The sequence below is a fragment of the Eptesicus fuscus genome, chromosome 3 (genome assembly GCF_027574615.1).
Source record: "Eptesicus fuscus isolate TK198812 chromosome 3, DD_ASM_mEF_20220401, whole genome shotgun sequence".
NCBI lineage: Eukaryota > Metazoa > Chordata > Mammalia > Chiroptera > Vespertilionidae > Eptesicus > Eptesicus fuscus.
The window spans coordinates 113,983,843-114,009,831 of NC_072475.1; the positions used below are offsets into that span (position 1 = coordinate 113,983,843).

The 25,989-nt window shown below is 44.4% G+C and overlaps 1 protein-coding gene and 1 long non-coding RNA gene across 4 annotated transcripts in view; one reads left to right on the top strand and one right to left on the bottom strand.

Annotated features, from left to right (window-relative positions):
- The window catches only part of U2SURP (U2 snRNP associated SURP domain containing), a 76,888-nt gene extending 66,146 nt beyond the window's left edge, over positions 1-10,742 (bottom strand). For all 3 annotated transcript variants that reach the window (XM_028138471.2, XM_054714125.1, XM_008161174.3), the window contains exon 1: positions 10,684-10,742. In XM_028138471.2, coding sequence (XP_027994272.2) covers positions 10,684-10,728 — 45 coding nt within the window. In that variant the 5' untranslated portion in view covers positions 10,729-10,742. The remainder of the gene's footprint in view (positions 1-10,683) is intronic.
- A 79-nt stretch (positions 10,743-10,821) lies between these two features.
- On the top strand, positions 10,822-24,913 carry LOC114229517 (uncharacterized). Its single transcript, XR_008555625.1, has 2 exons — positions 10,822-11,625; positions 24,615-24,913. It is a non-coding gene; the product is annotated as an uncharacterized LOC114229517 (long non-coding RNA).
- Positions 24,914-25,989: the final 1,076 nt, after the last annotated feature.

Sequence of the window (25,989 nt, forward strand, 5' to 3'; positions counted from 1 at the left end):
TCATTAAGAAAATGTCCATTATATGCAAATTTATTCACATTTCTAACACAATTTCATTCAACAGCTCAAAATCCCAAAGGGAAATCTTTGCAAGGGGGCAAGGGGATTGCCAAAAATAAGAATAAGCATACAAGAGAGTACCTAAGAATGTGCTAGCATGTCTTTAATTTTCTATGCCACCACATCCAAATCGTTTCTAAGATTTAAAAATAACAGCCTGGCTTAAGAAGAGCCATTAGCTGATTTCAATTATCCGAAGATGGCACTGATCATATTTAGTGCAAACCAGACATTTAAGACAAGTTAAATTCAAATAGTAGTTAATAGAATTTTTAAAAGAATAGCCAACTTCTTAAGCTAGTGGTCCAGGTAAACTTTAAATATAATGCTACTTCAAAAGTTGAGCTTCTCCCTCTTCTTAACCTAGAACTGAACCATATTATTTGTCTTGGGCTTGGGTTTTTATTTTCTCTTGAACCTAAAAACAACAAATTAATGCTTAAAGATCTTCTGAAGTTACAGAACAATTCCTCATCCAAATGAAAACACCCAAAAGCAAGGGCAGAATAAGGGAGGTTTGAGGAAATAAAGATGCAGATAAAGAGGAACTTATCAAGGGACAGTACAGATGTGGAGAAGGACAGCAAGAAAATCCAAAAGGAAAAAGGATCATTCTGATGGCTGCTGAGGATACAAGATAAAGGTGAGGCCAACTATACTCATGCCATATGACCCTGTATCTTGGTGACTGAGAATAAAAACTTTTTTCTCTTCCTAGCTGCTACTATTTTACTTTAAGTGAAAGGCCTCCACACCTGAGTTTTCAAATTAGCAAGCTATCCACAGTAACACCCCTCCAGCGCTGCCATTCTGCCTACTCAGTTCTCCATTCTCATTTCTATCTCCCAGATGTCTTTGTCCTCTCATCCTCTAAAGCATCCACTTACATCTCCCCCAAGTTTAACAATCTCTCCCACAAGAAGCAAATCAACACCTTTACTGTACTGAGATGACTGCCAATTCCTGATCTTAACCTCGGTCCCCTCATAGGTTCCAGTCTGTTCTCAAACTGCTCCCTGGATCGTCATTCTCAAATCCAATAGATGTGAAATAACTCACAAACTATCTTATCCTCTGGACCTTACTTCCAACACTAGGTGGTAACTCACAATAACTCATAATCTGGAAATAGTAAAATGTTAAAAGCGCAAATTCTGGAATCAGATTTACCAGATCTGTAGCCTTGGGACTAGTTCCTTCATGGGTAAAGCTGAATAGCACCTGCCTCCGCAATAATGTGAAGGATAAATACAAATGAAGCACTCAGTGTTTGGTAAATAATTAATCAGTAAGTGTTAGCCAGCAGCAGCATAATAACAGGGTCATCCTGGACTCCTTCCTTATCCCCTATAACCAACTGCGTCAAATTCTGTTCACCCTGCCTCTAATATAGCTCTTCTACAAAGACACCTTTCCCTTGCTAAAGACCACCATTGTGGTTCAAATCTCCCCTTTATTCAACCGTTTACTGGGCAACCATCTCCTGGTACTATGCCTTGCATTATAGATATAAAGTAAAGTAAGGCACAGCTCCTGTAATTAGGAGCTAATAAAAGAGACAAGTGAAAATGTGGCTATGCCACAAGAGCAGAGGCAAATCTTAATGGGAGTGAGGAAGATGTCAGGAAGAGCTTCCCAGAAACAATCTGAGGTGAGATTTTTGAAGCAATCCTTAATATCAGGACTGCAATAATCTTCAAATTGGTCCTCCTCACTTCCAAATCTTTCCTAAACTATGCCCCCAAAATGGCTTTTAAATTGTATTCTGTAGCATTCATAGCCCTCCACAATTTAGCTAAAACGTAATCTTTCCATCTCAGCTCCTTTTATGTCATACTAGAGGCCCAGTGCATGAAATTCGTGCATGGGGGTGGGGGAGGGTGAGGGGGGGGGAGTGTCTCTCAGCCCAGCCTACACCCTCTCCAATCTGGGACCCCTCAAGGGATGGGGCCTGAACAGTCGGACATCCCTCTCACAATCCAGGACTGCTGGCTCCCAACTGCTTGCCTGCCTGCCTTTCTGATTGTCCCTAACTAATTCTGCCTGCCATCCTGATCACACCCTAACCACTCCCCTGCCAGCCTGTTGCCCCTAACTACCCTCCCCTGCAGGCCTGGATCCCCCCCAACTGCCCTTCCCTGCAGGCCCGGTCGCCCCCAACTTCCCTCCTCTGCTGGCCTGGTGATCCCTAACTGCCCTCCCCTGTAGGACTGGTCCCTCCCAACTGCCCTCCCCTGCTGGCCATCTTGTGGTGGCCATCTTGTGACCACATGGGGGCAGGATCTTTGACCACATAGGGGCAGCCATCTTGTGTGTTGGAGTGACAGTCAATTTGCATATTACTCTTTTATTACATAGGATAGAGTAATAAAACCACCTGGTGCACGGGTGGGGGCCAACTGGTTTGCCCTGAAGGGTGTCCCGGATCAGGGTAGGGGTTCCCTTGGGGCACGGAACGGCCTGGGCGAGGGCGCTGTGGTGGTTTGCAGGCCGGCCACGGCCACCGGCGACCCAAGCAGAGGCCCTGATATCTGGGATTTATTTATCTTCTATAATTGAAAGTTTGTAGCCTTGAGTGGAGGCTTGGGCCCAACAGGGTGTGCAGAAAGCTTGGCTTCCTCCATTTCCGGGGGCAACTCAAGCCTCCTGCTTGCTCTGTGGCCGCAGCCATCTTGGTTGGGTTAATTTGCATACTCGCTCCTGACTGGCTGCGGCTTGTGAAGTAGCGGAGTGATGGTTAATTTGCATATTACTCTTTTATTAGATAGTATGCAAGCACCGTATCTAAACAAGACCACTTATCAATCCACTTCCTTGAGATTTCTTTTTCTTCACCTCACCCATCTTTTTTACACCCCTTATCTCTATTGTTCAAAACTCTCATTGTTCAAAATGACTCAATCAGTCAAATTCTTCTATGCTCTTAACCTTTTGCACTCAGATGTCGAGTGCAAATTACTCTTTAAATGTATCAATAATTTGAAATATAAAAAAATCCAAACAAATAAGTTTGTATGAAAAGAAACTCCAGTTTTTTATTCTACTGCCACGCTTTGTAAAATCTGGGGTATTTAAAAAATTAAATCCCGAGTAGAATAAAGGAATCGAGAAAAAGGCAAGCGAGTGCAAAGGGTTCAAGATTCCCCCACCCACCCTCCATTCAACCAGCTGTCACTTCTTTCACCCAACTTATAGGTACTTTTGATGTTGACTCTCATCTTTCACTGCATAGCATGCTGCCCCAAAAGTGGCTAGGGTCTTATTTAATGTTTTCTTTCTCAAAACCAAGCACAAGATCTGGCAAGTGACAGGAACTTGATACAGTTGTTGGCTTAACCTGTATAACAAAATTGCAACACACTGTTTACATACTATGCTGTCCACTCACTAACATGGAACAGCTATCTAGCTTAATACCACTTTCTAAGCCAAACCCAAAAAACTCCATATGATCACTGAGACATGCGCCATCCTATCTAATAAAAGAGTAATATGCAAATTAACCATCACTCCGCTACACCCATAAGCCACGCCCACCAGCCACTCAGAGCGAGTATGCAAATTAACCCAACCAAGATGGCTGTGGCCACAGAGAGCAGGAGGAAGGCTTGGGTTTCCCCAGCAATGGAGGAAGCCAAGCTTTCCGCCTGCCCTTGCTGGCCTAGGCCTCCACTCAAGGCTGCAAAGTTTCAATTATAGAAGGTAAACAAATCCAAACAGAAATGGCGGCAGCCACGGAGCTGGAAAGAGCAGGAGGCTAGGGTTGCCCCCGGCAATGCAGGAAGCCAAGCTTTCCACACACCCTGGCCAGCCCAGGCCTCCTCTTAAGGCTACAAAGTTTCAATTATAGAAGATACATAAGTTCCAAAAGAAACGGCTGCTGCCACAAAGCAAGCAGAAGGCTTGGCTCCGCTCCAGGCTACAAAGTTTCAATTGTAGAAGATAAATAAACCCCAGATACCAGGACCTCTGCTTAGGTCGCCAGGGGGCGTGGCCAGCCTGCAAACCACCACAGGCCCCTCGCTCAGGCTGCCCCACACCCCAAGGGAACCCCCACCCTGATCCAGGAAACCCTTCAGGGCAAACCAGCCGGCCCCTACCCTTGCACCAGGCCTCTATCCTATCTAATAAAAGGGTAATATGCAGATTGACCATCACTGCAACACACAATATGGCTGCCCCCATGTGGTCAAAAATCCTGCCCCCATGTGGACACAAGATGGCCAGCCAGCAGGGGAGGGCAGTTGGGAGGGACCAGGCCAGCAGAGGGAAGTTGGGGGTGACCGGGCATGCAGGGAAGGGCAGATGGGGGGGAACCAGGCCTGCAATGGAGAGCAGTTGTGGGGGACCAGGCCTGCAGGGGAGGGCAGTTAGGGGTGACCAGGCCTGCAGGGGATGGCAGTTAGGGGCAAACAGGCTGGCAGGGGACCAGTAGACATCAATCAGGCTAGCATGGAGTGGTTAGGGGGTGATCAGGCTGGCAGGCAGAAGCGGTTAGGGGCAATGAGGAAGGCAGGCAAGCGAGCAGTTGGGAGCCAGCAGTCCTGGATTGTGAGAGGGATGTCCGACTGCCCGTTTAGGCCCGATCCCGGGCAGTCGGACATCCCTCAAGGGGTCCCAGATTGGAGAGGGTTCAGGCTGGGCTGAGGAACACCGCCCCCCCGTGCACGAATTTCATTCACCGGGCCTCTAGTCCTATATAATAAATAGGGAATATGCTAATTGACCATCACACCCTCACAAAGATGGCAGCGCCCACAGTCAATAAAGAGGGACTATGCTAACTGACTGCCACGCCCTCAAAGATGGCAGCACCCAGTCCCCTCAGCCCCGCTGGGGCGGCAGGCGCGGCACAGCCAGGCCTTCCCCTAGGCAGGTCCAGCCGTTCCACGTGCCTGCCTCAGGAGTCCCCCAGGTCCCTCAGCCCCCCAGCCACCCAGGGCAGGGCCGAGATGCAGGCAAGCCCAGGACCAGCCGAGGCTTGCACTGCCGGCAGTGGCAGCAGCAGAGGTGTGATGGGGGCATCGCCTTCCCCTGATTGCTGGGTTGCCTCCTGCCCCAGAGAGTCCCTGGACTATGAGAGGGGGCAGGCCAGGGTGAGGGACCCCCCCCCTCCAGTGCATGAATTTTCATGCATCGAGCCTCTAGTGTACAATAAAGTTAAATAACAAACCTGAAGTAATCTTTAAAATTACATCCAAAACAATACCAATACATGAAAAGTTGTAACTACATTTTGAGTGTCCCGCAATTTATCTAAACTGAGGAAGAGCCTAGTGAAAAAAATTTAAACTTCTCAAAGAGACATCTTACTACCAAATAGTCTCAAGTGCTACAGGCAAATGTTTCTTGCTTTCAAAAAGGTTATTTCCACAAAATTTCTAGCACATACCTGGTGTGTAATAAAATGTTAAAGGTATTTAATAATAGCACATGAGACAAATTATTTGTAATATCAATGTTTTTTAGTTTACTCTCCTGTATCAAGTTTTAATTTTTATTTCAAAACTTATGCTTTCTGTAAAAAGGATTAGAAAGGCAGGAGTCTTCATCTCACATCCCAAATGGGATGTAGTAAGGCAAATGGGTATCTTTTATTAGTATACTTCCCAGGGAAAAACAAAGCTTCAGGAATAAAAAAATGTTAAAAAAGACTTTCTGAAAATAATTCAATCCAATTAAGATAGGAATTTTTTTTATTCATTTCAACATTCATATTCAAGCACCAATGCTGCAAATATTCATTTCTAAAAAACACTGATAAAAAAATATGAAGTTCATAATTCGACTCTCCACTCAAAACACAAGCTTCCACACATAAAGCTAATCACCTTATATTTTAAGATTATGACCATATTATAATGAAAATTCAGTTTAATCTAAAACTGGAAATTTTGCAGAGCCTAATTTTCAAGGTTTGTGTTTTGTTTGCAGATTTTCGTATTTAAATCTTACATATTTTCAGGAACCACAAAAAAACGTGTACGTAGGCAGTAATAAATACCTAAGGATCACAAGCCTTGGCTGAATGCTCATTTTACTTATTTCTTATAAGTGAAATACTTGGTTAATCAGCAACCAATCAAAATTGTTCCCAAACCAACTTAGTACTTAACGTCAAGGAAGCCAGCAATATTTTGTTGATTTACCTATATAACCCAATTTTTGAAATGTGGGAAAAAATAAGCATTGTTAGAGTGCAGTAGCAGGGCACACAATTCAATATTGATATTATTACCAGCACAGGAGATGCAGAAGCAAAGAAAAAAACCTCTTAATATGATAATTTGGTAAATTCTAAGAAAATGTTTAACAAGTTTATAAGCAAATAATTATAAACTTGTCTTTGTCTCTCCTCCCAAAATCAAATATAGCATCAATGTCCCTCTCCCCCAAAGTAGTATTTTAGTCCGGTGATAAACAGGAATAATGCATAGGAAAACCTTAGCTCATTCCTAAAACATTTCTGAATTTCTATATTTGCCAGGCTTTAATTAAAATTAAACTGAAGAGCCCTAGCCAGTTTGGCTCAGTGGATAGAGCATTGCCTGTGGACTGAAGGGTCCCGGGTTTGATTCCGGTCAAGGGCACATGCCCAGGCTGCAGGCTCCATCCCCAGAAGGGGACATGCAGGAGGCAGCCAATCAATGGTTCTCTCCCATCAAGGATGTTTCTGTCTCTCCCTCTCCCTCTCCCTTCCTCTCTGAAATCAATAAAAATATACTTTCAAAAAATTAAACAGAAGACAAAAGGGCATGGGATCTCTTCACTAGGCACAACTACACATAAAGGTGAGTCATTTTATGCATACATAAAATGTAATTTTTAAAGCTATAAGGAATGGTAGAAGTTATCTAACATAACTTCTGTATTTTATAACAAGTCATGTCAAATAATTTTGCCATTATCTATGCAAAAATCTTGTATATTGTACATTTTTAAATTAAAATTTTTCTCAATGTCTAGAAATATGATTTACAAACATCCCTTCACATATCAATGGGAATTTAAGTAGCAAAGAAGATGAATGAACATGAAACAGAATAATCTTGTCTGTATTGTAGAATGTCACTCACCTGCTGTCACAAGAGGAAGTGAAATCAAACCAGAAATCAAAGGCTAGAGACTCTAAATACTGTAGTATTAGCCAAAACGGTCTAATCCTCCCTCCAATCATTTCTGGACTTGTGTTAAAAATAAAAAGCAACAACCTAGGCAGTCATTATGATAGTTCATGTCTTAAGAGTCTAAATCTCAGGATTAGACATTATCCTGGCATTTTGAAAAGTACTTTTAATTTCCTCTAAAGCATAAAAAGGAGAATATGAACTAACATAAGGGAAAAGAACTAATCTATACTAATAAAAGGGCAATATGCAAATTGGTCACAACACCCTCACAGTAACAACCAAACAGCAGGCTGCATGGGGCGACAAGGCTGGCAGGGGGGTTAGCGAGGGATGACAAAACGACTCACGAGCAGGTTGCATGGGGCGACCAGGCCAGCAGGGGGGTTAGTGAGGGATGACCAAACAACTGAACAGCAGGCTGCGTGGGGTGACCAGGCCAGCAGGGGGGTTAGCGAGGAGCAATCAGGCCAGCAGGGGAGGCAGTTGGGGGCGACCAGGCCTGCGGGCGGGGGGGGGGGGGGTGGACAATTTGGGACAACCAGGCTGGCTGGCGGGGGGGGGGGCAGTGAGGGGTGACCAGGCCGGCAGAGGGGGTCAGTGAGGGGCAACCAGGCCAGCAGGAGGGGAGGGGGCAGTTGGGGGCAACCAGGCTAAGAATGGGGGGGAAGTTGCAGAAAAACAGGCTGGCAGGGGGGCACTAAGGGGTGACCAGGCCAGCAGGGCGACAGTTAGGGGCAATCAGGCCAGCAAGGGAGGCAGTTGGGGGCAACCAGGCTGGCAGGGGAGTCAGTGAGGGGCAACCAGGCTGGCAGAGGGGGACAGTGAGGGGCAACCAGGTCAGCAGGGGGGGGGGCAGTTGGGGGCGACCAGGCTAGCAGAGGGGGGCAGTTGCGGGAAAACAGGCCAGCAGGGGGGGGCAGTGAGGGGCAATCAGGCAGGCAGGCAAGTGAGCAGTTAGGAGCCAGTGGTCCCAAGGATCGGGCCGAAACCGACAGTCTGACATCCCCCAAGGGGTCCGGGATTGGAGAGGGTGCAGGCTGGGTGAGGGGACCCCCTCCCCATGCACAAATTTCGTGCACCAGGCCTCTAGTATTATCTATAATAATAAAAGCATAATATGCTAATTAGACCAGATGTCCAGACGACCTTCCAGACAAAGCTGGGGCTACGAGGGAAGCCCTGGCTGGTCCCAGGTGCCAACAGCCAGGGAAAGGAGGGCCTACTCTTGCATTGAATTTCGTGCATCCAGCCTCTAGTGTACTTGATAAACATTAGCTCATTTAATCCTTACATCAACCCTGTAAAAGAGCGAAGAATTGTATCCATATTACAAAAAAAACTGAGACTCACAAAGAGTTTATGCAACTGGCCTGGCCAGGTATGGCTATTGGTTGAAGCGTCCTCGAAGGTTGTGGGTTTGATTCCATCAGGGTACATACCTAGGTTTCAGATTCAATCCCGTCAGGGAGGATTCAGGAGACAACACATTAATGTATCTCTCTCACATTGATGTTTCTCTCTCCCTTCCTCCTTAAGGTCAATTAAAAAAAAAAAATGGGGGGTTATAAAATCTGCCTAAAATTGCAAATATAATTAATTACCAACACAGGATCTGAACCAAATCTAGTTTATTTATCAAAATCCCAGATCTTTCTACATCATGTAGCCTCTATATTAATAGAGAAAATCATGTTAATATTATTTGAATCCTGAGATATTAATTCCTTTTACAGTCATCAGAATATCTCTTAATGCCATCAACTGATAATAATAAAAAACAATATATCTAAAAAGATTTGCCCTAGCTGGTGTGGATAGAGCATCTGAACCACGGACTTAAGGGCCGTGGGTTCAATTCTGTTCAAGGGCATGACCCTTGCTTGATCCCCAGCAGGCCCAGCTTGCAAGAGGCAACCAATCGAGGTGAGTTCGATGTTTCTGTCTCTCCCCCTCCCTTCCACTCTCTCTAAAAACCAATGGAAAAATATCCTCGGGTGAGGATTAACAAAACAAACAAAAGAATTTACTGGAAGATCCAATAATTTAATTATAGGTAACAGTCACACACAATCACGAGAAGTCCTATTATAAAAGGAAGACTAAACAGACATTAAAATGTATCCAAGGCCTCAAACTAGGAGATACTTTAAAATATTATTTGAGGAGAAACAAAAAATTGTGACGTTTATGCGTGAATTATTATAGATTTAACTAGCTTTAGCAACAGTTCCCGATAGTAAGCAAGGCTGTTTTTGTCAGGAGTCTGTTTCTAGAAAGTGGGTAGAGTGAGGTATCCAACTTATCCCCTAATCCCCAAGGGGAAATGTACCGGGGAGGGAAGAAAATGACAGAGTAAATACATAATGTAAAGCAGCCAAAACTGGCCCTCTACCATAGTTTTACAGAGCGAAAAGATGTCTGGTAAAGCCATTGTAATTACAAACTGATTGTGAACATCATTCCGCAAATGGCACAAGACTATGACTTATTACAAACGGAGACAGCAACTACAAAGCTGGTTATTAATGTCTGTCACAACGAACTAAACGCAAGGCCCGTCGGCCGGTCCACCATACACTTAGCTTCCTAACAAGCGGCTTTAGATGCAACAGCGTTTACGTGTTAAACGTCTTCCACCTCCGTTAAACCTTAACAGCTACTGCAGGCGATACCTACACCCTGTTCCAAGTGAGGAACGCAAACAGCCAACCCCCCGTTACAGGGCCCGCCCACGGTGGCAGCGAAGACCCGACCTAACCCCAAACCACCTCTCCAGCTCAGAGGTCTCCCGCCGGGCGCACGCAGCTCGGCAAACTCCACGGCGACTTTCTAACCCAGGCGGCCTCGCGCCCCGGAAGTCCCCCTTTCAGGGAAGCGCACGCGGAAGCCGGACCGCGCCGCGCAGGCCGGGCGCACCCGACCCTCGCTCGGTTCTGCTCGGCGGCGAGGCCACGTGCCGCGCGTGAACCTCGGGAGGCAGCCCCGCCGCGCCCGCCCCGCGCCCTCCGGCGGGCCCTCCGCTCGCAACTGCCCGCCCCACGGGTTATTTATTCCCAAGCGGACTTGAAGGAAATGGAGGGAGGCCGGCACCGTGAGACCCAAAACCGAAGAACCGAGAAAAGATGGGCAGGGACGCAATCGCCCAAGCTGTGATCAGCGGCCTCAGCGCGCAACAAGGTGAGACACCGTGGCGCCTTTTCGCCGCTTCGGACCCCAATCTACACCTCTGGCTTCATGACAATGCCAAGCGCGGGCCGGCCTCCTCACGGCAGCCCTCGCCACCCCGGGCCCGCCAGTCTCCAGCCGAGTCCGGGCTGGGACTAGGAGGGACGCCAGGCCTCTCAACCTGCGCACCACGGAGCGTCGGCACCCGGCCTGCCATCGCAACCGAAATGCGGACTCCCACCCAACCCCTCCCGCCGCCCAGGAGCATCTGCAGGCCCCAGGCGACCGGGGGAGACTCGCTGACTTACGCAGTCCTCTGAGAAATTACCTTTGAACTGGCCTTCTGAGAGCCGCCTGGCGTTTTGTCCGCCATCTTGAGCTTTGCTCCTCCTTCGGCGGCGGCGGCAGCGCCGGCGAGTCGAGCGCCGAAAGAGTGGATCGCAGCGGAGCCCGCCGGAAGGTCTGCAAGGCTGGCTAGTCAACTGCCGAGATGGTATTCAATCTCGTGTGCACAGGACTTCCGGAGTCTCCTTTTCCCGGCCCCGCCCCCTACGCTGGTTTTTCCGGTTGTCTGGGTTGCTGGGTGTGTTTTTGGACCCGGGGATTTAAAGAAGCTTCTGGCCCTGGCTTTCAGGGGCTGCGGATACTTAACTATTTTTCAAGTGCCAATCCCTGATGGGTGCGAGCGGGTTCTGCTTCCTGGAGAGGCGGAGACGTCTCCTTAAAGAAGAAGGCACTCATCAGCTGGGCAGGATTTTACTTCAATTCCGGAAATAGGTCTGGAACGGCCTAGGCCCTAGGCTGAGGTGACCAGACGTCCCGCTTTTGGCGGGACAGTCCCGATTTTTTACAATTTGTCCCGCGTCCCGCGGCGTTTTAAAAAAGTCCCGATTTTTGGAAAGAATGCACGACAAGCTAGGGAACGGCGGGAGAACGGGAAGGGAATAGACGGTTTTCGGCGGCCATGTGGCTATTTAGCCAGGATATGAGTTTTATGTTATTTTTGTTAATTTTATAATGTTAAACTTTAATAATAACAAATAATTGTTGAGAACTGGTTATCGAGAACTGCTTATCAAAGTTCGCATTGTTGATCAGTTGTTAGAATTCGACCACCCTTGTTTGGACTTAATGAACAATGGCATTTTTGGGGATTGGCAACGACGAAAACATTTTGTAACTGTCTCTCAGACGATACACATCGTACTGCGTGCTAGTAAGCTAGTTAAACAAGTGATGTCATTACAAATCAGCTGTTCAGATAATTTAGGTAAGTAATTTATTTATTTATTTCATAAATACATGAATTTTCTTGAATTTAGCAGACAGTACTCGTATTATTTATATTTTATAGTGGCAGCAAAAAGTCTAGCACCGGCCTTGAAAGTGACACTTATGACTTACGGCAAATTCATGACCTTTTAACAACTACAGCAATCTACTAATAAAAATTCACTCAAATGAGAAATATGCCAAAGAATAAAATAATACTATACATAATTTTTTATTTATTATATTTGTAAATTGTACTTATGTTGAAATTTTAAAAAATATATTACAATACTATTTTTGCGTTCTATGAAAATTTTTGTTGCTCCATATAGACCAAATTTTTAATCAAGAACCACCCCCACCCCCCGCCACTCCCCCGGTCAATGGTGTCCCGCTTTACCAATGTTAGAATCTGGTCACCTAGGGCAGTGATGGGCAACCTTTTGAGCTTGGTGTGTCAAACTTCGCCAAAAAACTGAGCATAACTCAGATAGTGTGTCACTTTGAGGAAAAAACTAACTCCAAGACTATAGTCGCAAATGTTTCATCCTCGGCATGCGGCCGCGTGTCATCAGAAATGGCTATGCGTGTCAGTGCTGACACGTGTGTCATAGGTTCGCCATCACTGTCCTAGGGGAACCTGGTGCAGACTTGTTCGCACCACTTGCGAGCTCACACCCTGGTGGGAAACTTACAGTCTGCCCAAGGTACTTGAGTATAGAATTGTGCACAGAAGGCGGAGAAGAGGAGCTTTTGACCCACCCTGAGGTTCTGGCAATGGGAGATTGGATAGAATCTATTTAGGGGGTCTACAGAGACAGGATAAGAGAAAATCATAAAGATACTATATTCTAAATAAGTTAATACAGGGCCCTGAGGCAACCAGGTGCTTAGGATTTAGAAGTATGTTCTGAGGATATAGAGAGCCTTCAACAGAGTTAACTTGGGACCGTGACGTGGGCAGATTTTAAGTTTTTAAAGATGGCTCTGAGGACTGGGGGAAGGGAAGAGTACAAGTTCATGACTTCACTCTAATTCATTTATGCTGTGGACGAAAGGGGCCACATGCTGACCTGACAAGCTTAGGGGAGGCCTGCATGGCAGTCTTGCAAACTCAGAGAGACCTAAAGCAGTGGTCGGCAAACTCATTAGTCAACAGAGCCAAATATCAATAGTACAACGATTGAAATTTCTTTTGAGAGCCCAATTTTTTAAACTTAAACTTCTTCTAATATCACTTCTTCAAAATAGACTTGCAAATAATTAGAAAGTGACAATTGCTATACATTGAAATTAAAATGGAGCAATGCTTTGCAACCTCCAGTCCAATTGAATTTATTTTCAATCTCAGATCTTGCTTTTTCAGTTTTGTGCTTCTTCTCCCATCCTCATGCTGGCCTCTAATTGAAGGCTACTGTTATTGAAGATTGTATTTCCTCCAGGACTTTACAGACCTTCTTCCCCCATCAAGCTTCTGATCCACAGGAACCTACACTTTTCCACTGAAGATGAGTTAGTCTCTATAAAGTGAATATATAATATGCATGCTTTTCATTCAATTCCTAAAGTCCTGCTTCTCATAAAAATAATTTTTACTAAATGTGTACCCCAAAAGAGTTAAAGTCAATGCAGACTTCTTCCCTCTCTTTTTCATAAAATAAAGCCCTGAAGGAAGTCAGACACGTGATCTGACTAGAAGTCATACCTAGGCCAGTGAAGGCGAACCTAAGACACGCGTGTCAGCACTGACACGCGTAGCCATTTCTGATGACACGCGGCTGCTGAGGCGGCCGCATGCCGAGGATGAAACATTTGCTGCTCCTGAGGATGAAACATTTGTGAAATAATGTTTTTTCCTCAAAGTGACACACTACCCGAGTTATGCTCAGTTTTTTGGCGAAGTTTGACACACCAAGCTCAAAAGGTTGCCCAACACTGACCTAGGCCTTTATTAAGGCCTAATTAAGTATACTTATAAAAACTCATAGTCGGCAATGAGCATAGTTCCCCTGGATATATATATCATGAAATCTTGGCCCTATTACTCAAACCACAAATTAAGGAGGATGAGAGAGCATGAATATACAAGTGGAATTTTTACAGAATCTTAAATTTTTAATTAGACTCAAAATTACTCTTGCCAAGGGACTATACACAAATAGTAAGGACATAATACAATTTACTGCAATTAGCATTACTTTTTCACAATCATACTAAAACCAAGTCACTTTTCTGTCCCACACCTGCCATCTATCTGTTCAGGGTTCTCCCTGCAGCTGTGCTCAACATCAACCACAGAGCAGTGCCAGATGCAGTCCTCCCAAAACCTCTGGGGCCCAGAGGTTTTGCTTGGCTCAAGCAGGGAGATTTTGGTTTCTTTGAAATCTGAGTTGGCATTTTTAAATTGGGAGAATTTACTTGTTTTAATACTCAGGATTTCCAACTTTTCTTGAAAAATGGGAAAATCGGACTGAGCACTCCAGTTCACCAGGCTGTCACCACACACATGCTGTGAACAAATAAATGTCCCACAGCCAGACTGCTTGAAATCATTTGAGTTTCCTACTTGTCAGTGTAAGCAACATCCCAACCTTTAGAGAATTTTTGTAAGCTTTTTTGATCCAAACTGACTACATATGCCAGGGAGCAAGATCTCAAATGCTTCTGTGAATAACAGTTGCAGCTTCTGCATTTGAAATTAAGGAGGGGATGTAAGGACGATTACATGGAGATAGGAGAAAGCAAGGCAGGAATTAATTGGATTACAGGATAGTGATAAGATATGTAATCTCTTGAGGATTAATATCTCCTTTAAGTGGAATTCTGGTATTTCACAAATGTGTTAATCTAGAGGCATAAGAACTATGGACAGGGCTGGCTAAAAACTTCACTAAAGAAGTTTTATGCCTGGGATGAGACTACCCACCATGACCTGCCCAGTTAGGATTTTATGATTAGATCACCCTGTGAAGTTACTTTCCAAAGGATCCCTTTTTTTTTCCATCCACATACTTCTCAGATACAAATTTAAGTCTTATCAAGGGTGATGATCAAAAACATTTAACAGTCAGCTCCCAGCCACCAAGGAGAACTAACGTCCATTTGGCAAGGAAGGTTCTGAACCCAGGGCCCACAGATACTTTTAAAATCTCCCAAAATGTATTGATTTATTTTAAAATAAGTGAGGGAGCGGGGGAGAAAGGAGGAGTGGAAAGGCTACAACAAAGGCATATATATAACAATATAGATATTGTTAAATATCTATATATATAAAAGGCTAATACACGAAGTGTCCGACTGTCCAACCAGTCGCTATGGCATGCACTGACCACCAGGGGGCAGCTGCACAACATGGGAGCTGCTGTGACGCACACTGGCCATTTACAGAGAAATGGCAGCGTGGACCTGTTGTCCACAAAGCAACACTCGGCCTCCCCCAGGTGGGACACAGGCCCCACCACCACCCCAGAGTGACAGTCCACCAAATCGAAGCCAATGCTGCCATGGTGCAAAATGTGGCCCACAGCCCAGCCCAGCCCTAAAATGGTGGCTGTGGGTGCCGGGCAATGACGTCACATAGCAATGCCCGGCTTTCTCTCCCTAGCAACTAGCCTCCTTGGAGTTTTTTCAGCCCAGGATCACAACTTGCATTATAGCCAGGTGGAAACATTTTACACTTTAACCAAATATCTGTGAAGCATTTTCCCATGCCTTATCTCATTTGAACCTCTCAGAAATCCTAGAGTAGGTAGATAGAAGACTTGGTAGAATCCTGCTTTCTTTTCATTAGCCAGAAAATGGACATTTAGAAAGCTTAGAAACTTGACCCGACTAAAAAGAAGTAAGAAATGATTTCAGGTTTTTTCACTGCGCAGAATATACTCAAACACTGCTGCGGTAAAATATTTTAACCTTTGTTCTCCCTGTGTGATCTACGATAATAATCTGCTTTGTGTTGATATTTACTGCTGTGTTGCTGACAATTACCTGAAAAAGAAGTTGGGGTGCTTCACTGGGTTGGAAAAAGTTTCCTTAAATCAGAAAGCAAGTCTAATTAAGCAAGTTTACCTATATATATATAAAGCTCTTGCTGGCGCCAATCACACAGGTGTGTTTTAATCTGTTATTGTCAATCTTGAATTTGGTTGACACTTCTATTATAGAGAAAGGGTGAATAGCGATATTAAAATATTTCTTCTAATTAATTTCCTTTGAATGGGCACGAATTTGTGCACTGGGCCACTAGTACACAATAAAAGAGACCTTAAACAAAGCTAAAATCTTCTGTGCCAACAGACTGCTCCTACGTGGTGGTACTTTCATTCTCAAGAATTTTTAAGCAGCTCCTCCCTGCTCTTTAGCCTTCAGCATATAGCTTGGTGAAAGCATGGTTCCATCCACTTGTTCTTTTGGCAGTTACTGAATTTCTAGCATGTGCCAGGAAGGTAAAGAGAAAGGAAGAGACAACTAAAAATCAACCTTAGCTCTTCTGCTGAGAGAGTCTAGCTGCTTCTAGGAATAGTCAGGAAACAGCTTTTAAGAAGAGTGTGGTCTATGTGGAATGGAAGATTCTTTCTGTGGAACTTAATTGCCTGCCCCAGTCCATCCCACAAAGCCAGCCTGACAAGATTTCAGTGGTAATAGCAGATTCTCCCTTTTCTCCCCTCATGTCCCCCACACAAAAAAATACCCAGTTTACTTATTGATCATATCTAGAGTTCTTTTGACAATAGTAATTAGCAGTGACATTTTTGTTAAACTACAGATGCCTGGGAAATGAGACAAGTAAAAATGATGTCAAAAAACCTATAGCCCAAGGATGGGCTAGAGACATGTTGAAGATAATAAAAATTGCTATTTTAGTTATGATCCTGGTGAGAAGATTACCCTTACCATGTAGCAATTGTTATATCAATAAGATAATGAAACCTAGCATGGTCCAGATGGAGTAGAGTGTGTATGTGTGTTTGAGTGAGAGAGGAAGGAGACAGAGGAGGACTGAAGTTGCCCATGGCAAATCATTACAACTAGCAGAGGGCAATATCTAAGGAGTTCCCACCATGGCCTGATAGTCCAAAGGTGGGCTTGGCTTGGACCAAACAGAGATCAGGCCTCACTTAACCTGTGCCCTGCCTTCCACCAGTGGTGAGCCTACATATCTTCATGAAGACTGAAATTCTTGAGACAATACCAGGTAATATAAAAGGCTGGATGTACAATAAACTTTTGAACAAGACAAAAATTTCTCATCAGTTTTATTTGGTTGCCAATAACATATCTAACTGTAGTGTTCTTAAACATATCTTTGTATCAAACACCATAGCATACTTTCCTTCTTTTTCAAGTTTAGCTTATTTCCTTCATATTGATTTTGCATGTTTTTTGTTACTTTTCTTGTTTCTGTTGTTAGAATAGAATAGAATAATTTTTTCCATTATTTATATGCCCTAAGTAATTGTTGTTTATATATTGACTAGAGGCCTGGTGCATGAAAATTCATGCACTGGAGGGGAGGTCCCTCAGCCCGGCCTGCCCCCTCTCACAGTCTGGGAGCCCTCAAGAGCAGGAGGTGACCAGGGGAAGGTGACACCCCATCATACCTCTGCTGCTGCCACTGCTGGCAGTGCAAGCCTTGGCTGGCCCTGGTTACCTGAGCCTCGGGCAGCCCTGGGCAGCTGGGCAGCTGCCATCCGAGGTTTGCCTGCCCCTCAGGCATTGGCTGGGCAGTCACCATCTAAGGCTTGCTTGCACCTTGGGCTGGCCCTGGGTGGTTGGGGGGCTGAGAGAACTGGGGGACTCCAGAGGCAGGTGCGCGGCAAGGCTGAGCCCAGCTTTGCCGCATGCCTGCCACCCTGGTGGGGCTGAGGGAACTGAGCCCCGCCATCTTATGGCTGTGGGTGCCTCCATCTTTGAGGGTGTAAATTAGCATATTCCCTCCTTACTGGCTGTGGGCACCACCATCTTTGAGGGCAGGGCAATCAATTAGCATATTCCCTCCTTATTGGCTGTGGGCGCCGGCCATCTTTGTGACAGTGTGAGGGTCAATTAGCATGTTCCCTCTTTATTAGATAGGATTACTATACATTAGTGTTGTGCCAAGCCATTCTCTGAGTTCTTTTATTGTTTGTGTAGTTTTTTAGTTTTTTCTCTTGGACCTTCAGGTATACAATCATATCATTTGCAAACAAATACAAGTTTACCTCGTCTTGTCCCATTCTATCTTTTGTTTTTTTCTTGGGTGATGACATTTGCCAACACCTCCAGCATGGCTGTAAGACTGCTGCTTATGCTACCTTATCTTGTTCCTGACTTTCATGAGAATGCTTTGAGTGTTCTTATGAAGGTGAGGCTGACCTCTGGATTTTAAGTTGAATTATATATTAATTTTTTAGCTAACTTTGGAAGTGAATATACAGAATTTTTAATTCTCATAGAAAACTCAAAGACTCTAGGATATGCCAAAGAATGCCAAAGGACAACCCTGTTAGAGAAGCAGTTATTGGCTTGTGTTGAGAAAAACTCCATTACTTTGGAAAATAGGAACATATTAGAAGTGTCCTGCTCTGTGCACCAGAGAAAGTAGGCAGCAGGACGGACTGATTAGGGGAGGACAGGTAAATATCTGTATTAGTGTAATGTTACTGCCATGACAAATTACCACCAAGTTAGTGGCTTATATATAAACACTAGAGGCCCGGTGCACAAAACTCATGTTATGGGGGTGTGGGGTCCCTCAGCCCGGCCTGTGTCCTCTCGAAGTCCGGGAGCCCTTAGGGGATGTCCAACTGATGGGTTTGGCCTGCTCCCTGGGAAGCAGGCCTAAGCCATCAGTCAGACATCCTTAGTGCTGCCATGGAGGCGGGAGAGGCTCCCGCCACCACTGTTGCGCTCGCCAGCTGTGAGCCTGGCTTCTGGCTGAGCGGTGCTCCCACTGTGGGATTGGGCTGAAACCAGCTCTCTGACATCCCCTGAGGGATCCCAGATTGCAAGAAGGCACAGGCCAGGCTGAGGGACCCCACCGGTACACGACCAGGGCCAGGGAGAGATGCAGGAGGTTGGCTGGCTGGGGAGGGACCACGGGAGGGCTCCAGGGTGTGTCTGGCCTGTCTAGCCCAATCCCAATCCCAAATGGCCAGACCCCAGCAGCAAGCTAAGCTACCAGTTGGAGTGTCTGCCCCCTGGTGGTCAGTGCATGTCATAGTGAGCAGTTGAGCGGCCTTAGCATATTACACTTTGATTGGTTGAACGGCCAACCGGTCAATCGGACACTTAGCATATTAGGCTTTTATTATATAGGATTTATGTGCATTACATTACAAATTGACTTAGTTCTGGAGGTCAGAGATCCAAATGTGCAGGCAGGCCTGTTTATTTTGGAGGCTCTAGAGGAGAATCCATTTCCATGCCTTTTCCAGCTTCTAGAGTTCACTGGCTCGTAGTCCTCTTCTTCATCTCAAAGCCAGCAACATAGTATCTCCTCTCTTCTCTGACTCTGCCTCATCCTTCTGTCTGCTCTCTGACTCTTAACTCTACTCCCTCCTCTTAGAAAGAACCCTGTGATTACATTGGGTTCATCAGGGCAATTCAGGATAATCTCCCCATCTCAAGACTTTTAATTTAATCACACTCACATAGTCCCTTTGCCATGTAAATTAACATGTTCAAAGGTTCTGGGGATAAGAATGTGGACCTCTTTGAAGGGCCATTATTTACTGGCCACAGGATCTAAAATGAACTTTCTACTTCTGTATTTTGTCCCTGGCTCACAGGCACAGCTTTGATCCCACAGTAAAACTGATATGTGGATGCTCCTAATAAATACAATGATTTCAAATCAGCCAAGTTCTGAAATTATTCAGTGGGTAGATGGTGTGGTTCCAGTGAAGGTGGGATGAAACAGGTCTCTGTTGACTTCCAAGGTGTAAAGGAAACAGATGTGTCACAATCAGAGAGTAAGCAGTGAAGAGAAATTTTAGTCCAGTTTGTGTACTGCTGTATCTGCAGAGTCTAGAGCAGAGTAAGCACCATGTAGGCACTCAATAAATATTTGTTGATGAATAAATCCTACACCAGAGGCAGGTTTTGGGGAGCACAAAAGATTGGTACTGCTTAGGAAAAGTCAGGATGCTGCAGAACCTTTGAGGGGTGTGTGCTGCTCACAAGAGTCTCCCTTTGGGGCTGACTCTCAGAGTCACTAGAGACTTCTCAGAGAGCAGGCTGGAAACCTTGGCACAGTGTTGTCTAGTTTTAAGAAAATTAAAATTTTGCTAAATTTAAAGTCTCCCTTCTGTACAAATTTTAAAATAATGTGCTTTTCTCAACCCCCCAATGAAAAACTTTTCCCCCAAGAATTGTGTAATTTTGGGAGTGCCCTTTTAGTTGCTAGATGAGATGTAGCCCAATTCATGAATCACTTTAAAAAAATAATTAGATCTTCAAATTAAAAAAATAACTAATTGTGTAATTTCTAAGCAGGCAGGTTCCAGCGACTGCAAATGTTGTTTATTATTTTGCCACGTGGTGGTGCTGCTGCCATTGGTAAACAAAAAACACCCACCATCCTTTATTGGTGTCCAGTGAATACAAGCAGAGCTTCTATGAATGATCTTGGTGCTCTTGTCACATTTATTATTACAATTAAGTCTAATATCCTGTCATTGTCAACCAATACATTGATTGTGCTAGTGCTGGTCTGAAAAATGTGCTAAAATAATTTAGAAGGGGAAGTTAAATGTGAAAAAAAGGAGGTAATACTATGATGTTCACTTAGGTGAGAACAAAATATTTGAGATAATAGAAATATTAGATAATATTAGAGATAATACCTTTGACCCAGGCTTACTCTGCTTCTCCAGGAAGGCAGGAATGGGGCTGAATCCCAGCACATATTAGCATGCCTGGCATACAACAGGTGAACAGTAAACATTGTGAAATAAAAAATAAATCAACATGGAGATGGCAACCTTGCAGCTCTCACCTATACAAAACACATTCTGTCTCACCTCACACAAACTAACAAGAAGTTCCTGAAATCAAATTCCAAAATCGCAGCCATGGATTCTGAATAATCCAGCTCAGGTTAGATGCTTGTCCTTGGTCTAATCATCTGAGCCCAGGGAAGTGGCTCCCAGAGACATTCATCCCAGGATGAATGAAGATTTTGGGGACAGGGAATGTGAGCCAAAATTACTCAGTATATGAATAATGGGTCTCAAATACATATACAATTTAATTTTCCATTTTAATAATTTGTAAGTGTCCAGTTTAGTGGGTTAAGTACACACACATTATTGTGCAATCATCACCACCATCCATCTCCAGAACTTTTTCATCTTTCCCAAACTAAAACTGTTCCCACTGATGAATCTCAGAGGGAAGGCCCGGGTGAGTGGGTAGGTGACAGAGATTAAGCAAACAATAGGGTGGTAAAGGCCTGGGGTGGAGAGCAGGTGCGGGCTAGAAGGGGTCAATGGGGAAAAAAGGAGGACATATGTAATAATTCAATAATAAAGATTTTTTAAAAACAAACACAAAAAGACTCTGTTCCCCTCAAACACTAACTCCCCATTCTCATCCTCATCCTTGCCCACTGCCCCAGGAAACCATTCTAAACTTTCCGTCTCTATAAATTTGATAATTCTATATATCTCATATAAGTGTAATCATACAGGATTTGTCCCTTTGTGACTGGTTTATTTCACTTAGCATAATGGCCTCAAGCTTCATCTGTGATGTAGCATATGTGAGAATTTCCTTTTTAAGGTTAAATAATATTCCATTCTATGTTTATGACACTATTTGTTTATCTGTTTATGCGTCGAACATTTGGGTTGCTTACAGCTCTTGGCTATTGTGAATCGTGCTGCTATGAATATTGTCATAACATTTTTTTTAATCACACCAGCTCTTTGTCATGCAAACACTCAACCAATGGCCCTAAAAGTACACGTCTATCCTGTGGGGATCAGCAGAAAATCAATTCCTGGGAAGAAGGAATAACGAAGAGTAAAGTGGGCCACCTGGGAGAAGGCAGCTTGGGGGAGGGCAGTCTGGAGGAGGCTCTGGGAGCTGTTTCAGAGAACAAAGACTTCCCTGCGCTTGGGCAGGGGAGGGAGCACTGGATGCAGACAAAGAGCAAAGATTTCTCTCATTCCAACTCAATGTACAAAATAACTTTTAACCTCTACACTGTTTAACAGTGGAACAATCTACCTTCATGAAATCAGTATTTCAGTGAAAATACACAGACAGAAGCTGGGTGATTACCGAAAAGTTTCCAGAGTTGTGAGGGGAGTTGGAGGAGAGCTATCCTTGGGCTCTAAGACTGCTTTTATCCCAACACTGTCTTTCTATTCTATTTGATTTATTGTAACGCACACCCCATGACATCCAGCCCCTTTTCCAGTCCTGGGGCCTGGTTTCCTGAGAGCCTGAAGGAAGGTTCACCACAACAGTGATCCTGCAGCTTCTTCAGTTTCTCACATATTCCTCATGAGATTGGTGAAGAAAATATTTGGCAAAGGTCTTCAGAAAAGCTATATCATCATAGTTAAAGCAGTAAGATCTGGACAAGTAGATATAGGAGCTGCAGGTTGATCTGTGAGTCTTTTTTTTTTTTTTAATGTATTTTATTGATTTTTTTACAGAGAGGAAGAGAGAGGGACAGAGCTAGAAACATTGATGAGAGAGAGACATCGACCAGCTGCCTCCTGCACACCCCCACCAGGGATGTGCCCGCAACCAATGTACATGCCCTTGACCGGAATCGAACCTGGGACCCTTCAGTCCGCAGACCCACGCTCTATCCACTGAGCCAAACCGGTTTCGGCTGATCTGTGAGTCTTGCTGGCAGTTCTGGTGCACCTGCAAGGAGGACACCGTCCTCATGCCAGGGGCTTGGGGCATCCAAGGGTGCTGTGAGGAGGTGGTGTAGGCTGATCGGGGTAGCTGGCTGGGATGGGTTGAGCTCCGGTTGGTCCTGTGAACGAAAGGAGCCACATGCTAACCTGACAAGCTCAGGGGAGGCCTGCGTGGCAGTCTTGCAAACTCAGAGACCTGAAATAACCACAAAAGATGGTTTGAAAATTAAATATTTAACTATAAACAGGTCATAGTGGGTAGTCATGTCCTAGGCCGATATTTTCCCTGACAAAGATCAAATTAGATCTTTACTGAGCCATTTGCCTTTTTGCCTCTAAGATAACATATCTGTGAGATGTCTGGGTAACTTGTAACTTCCTTTTTACCCCAGGCCCCTCAGGGCACAACAAATGGCACCGGAACATTCCCTCACTGTTATTATTATCAAGTTAATTATCAACTGTTAATTACGTTAAAGTATCCTGTATCCATCTCTGTAAAAGAAGCATATGTCCATCATTTCACTTTTCACCCTATCCCAGAGGTTTCCCCGCTTTGCTTTGTCCCACCTCCCTAATCTATCACCAAAGGATTTCCTATAACTCACCTACGTCCCTTTCCTTTGATTGCAATGTGTAAATACAGATGTAACCCTCCATTCTCCGGAGCATTATCTCAATTCATTGAGGTTCTGCTTCCCGGCATATGTCGACTGTTTGGCTCAAATAAACTCACAAAAATGGTTTACAGGTTTCGATGGTTTTTTCCAGTAACATTACAAGCACTGTTGAAGCAGGAAACAGCACGACTTCGCCAAGACTGTCTTTGTCTTTCTGATGCTTGAAGTATATCAGTAGAAAAAGACAAAAATGATCAAAGCTAGTTTCCAAAGTAAATCAGTATAAACTTCGTTTGACATTTGTGTCATCTCCTCCAGAAGAAGTTGGAATCTGATGAGCTGTTGAGAGCTCTTAGAGAACCTCATGCCTCAGAAGGGAAATACTCTCTGAGATAACAGTGATAGGAGCCACAGCAGGTCTCCAAATACACTGGGGCCTGATCTCATCTGTCTATCACACTAGGAAAATACCCTGGTAAATCCAGATCAAATTAGCAAATAGCAGACTCCTGTTCCAATTTGTGCTATTTATTAAACTTCTGTTTTCAGTTTTTTTCGTTCCTCTTTTTCTTTTTCATCAAAACTTGTGAAAACAATGTCTGAAGGTGGTGTGGTGAATTAGACAAAGCTTACACTTTGGGGTTGGAAAATAAGCTGGTGCAACCTCCCTTGGAAGGCAATTCAGCCAGTTATCAAAATGTGAAGTGCACTTACTCAGCAACTCTGTGTAGGGATTTGCCTTCCTGATGCATTCTCACATCAATAAGGAACATGTACAGCAAGTCATTGCAGCAAAAGATCAAAAATGCCCTAACTGCCCTGGCCAGTTGCTCAGTGGTTAGAGCGTTAGCCCATGGACTGAAGGGTCTCTGCTTTGTTTTCAGTCAAAGGCACGCAGGCTGGATCCCCAGCCCCCATCAGGGCATATGTGAGAGGCAACCCATCTATATGTCTCTCTCACATTGATGTTCCTCTCCTTTCCCCTCTTTTTTCCTCTCTTTTCTCTCCTTTCTCTCCTTTCCTCTCCTTTCTCCTCTCTCCCCCTCCTTTCCCCTCTTTCTAAAAATCAATGGAAAAAATATCCTCTGGTGAGGATTAACACACAAAAAAGCCATAAACGTAGGTCTCTCAGAAAGGAGCTGTTTACCAGTGTATGGCCCATCCAAAGAATGCTCAGTATGGAAGCGGGGCGGAAAAGAGAGATCTTTATGTACAGACTTACACAACATACACTGCTCATGATAAAAGCAAGGTGTGAATCTTTGAGCTTAAAAAAAAAAAAGGTACCTGTAGGTAGAAATAGAGCATACACGTGTGTTAGGCAGCTTCTAAGGTGGCCCCAAAGATCTCTCAGCCCTGGTAACCATGGCCTATGTAATTCCTCCTTGAGTGTGGCCTCAATCTAGTGACAGTGCTTCTCATTAAAAGATTGCAGCAAAGGTGAGATGTCACTTCTGAGATTTGGTTATAAAAAAACATTGGCTTCTTTTCTTCCCTTACTTTTCCAGCTCTTCTTGCTGTTTATTCTGATGACATCAGTTACCATGCTGTGAGGCGCCCAGTGGAGAGGCCCATGTGGCAAGAAACTGAAGGAGGCCTCAGGCCAATAGCCTGTGAGAAACCAAATCTCCCAATACCCCTTAAGTGAGCCTGAAAGCAGAGCCTCCTGAGTGGAGTTGTGAGGTGACTGCAGCCCCAGCCAACAACTGGCCATGACCTAGGAGAGCCTGAGCAGAGGGCTCAGCTAAGCTGCTGGATTTCTGACCACAGAAAATGTGTGACAATAAATATTTGTTGTTTTAAACCACTAAGTTTTGGGGCAATTTGTTGCACAGCAGTAGGTAACTAGTATAAGATTTATGTTTGTTTATGCAATATGTGTCCTTAAAAACTGACCACTATGCTTGCCACTGGGGAAGGAAATTTAAAATTCTGGGGATCAGAGGTGAGAGGAAACTTACTTTTTACTGTATACCCTTTAGTCTTTTTTAATATAATGCTTATTCAAAAAACTACATTTTTAAATCCCCTTCAATAAACAATAATTTTAAAGGCCTATTTCTAACATTCACATATTAATTTTTTTTCTATATCTATATGCATTGGTTAATTACAAAAAAAATTTTACAAACTTTCTTTAACTTGGGTACATATCACATCACTTCACATGAAAAAAGAGACTCTCTCTTCTTTCACTTTTTTGGGAAAACAGGAAAAATGCCTTCTTGACAGCCTCATCATCTGCCTCTCCTGGCCTTACGACCCCGTGGTCCCCCACACCCATGTTCCAAGCCCCAACTGGAGCCTGTTGTTTCCCAGCTCTGTCCCTAAGCTCAAACATCCTCTCAACTTGAATATTTTCCCTCCCAGGTCCCTTCCCTAATTCTTGTGCAAAATACAAGACCCAACTCCAGGTTCTTCCTCTGACAGAGCCCACTCTTACCCCAACACCCTCTCATTCCTGCCCCATGAATCCAGCAATTCTGTTCCTGGATATGCATCCCAGGTAAATTGGTCTCTCACTCCTTTGGACTATGCCTGTATTTTATACTTAGTTCCATATAGATCTGCACCCACTGTACTGTCATTTTTCTGTTTAGACAATAAGCTCCTTAGATTTGCCAATTGCAGAGAAGAAAGATCTCTAACATAGTGCCATTTGCACAAGGGAACTTGATACACAACAAATCAATGGTGGAAAGGGTGAATCGTACAATAGATGATACACTGACTCACTGTGAAGAAAAAGAAAACCTGACCCCTATCAAACACCATGTGCCAAGGCAAGGCCATGGGATCATGACCACATGGTGGAAAATGCCCTTTTGAAAATGCACTTTCCAAACTATCAAAATTAATGAAAGATCTAATGGTCTAGGAACT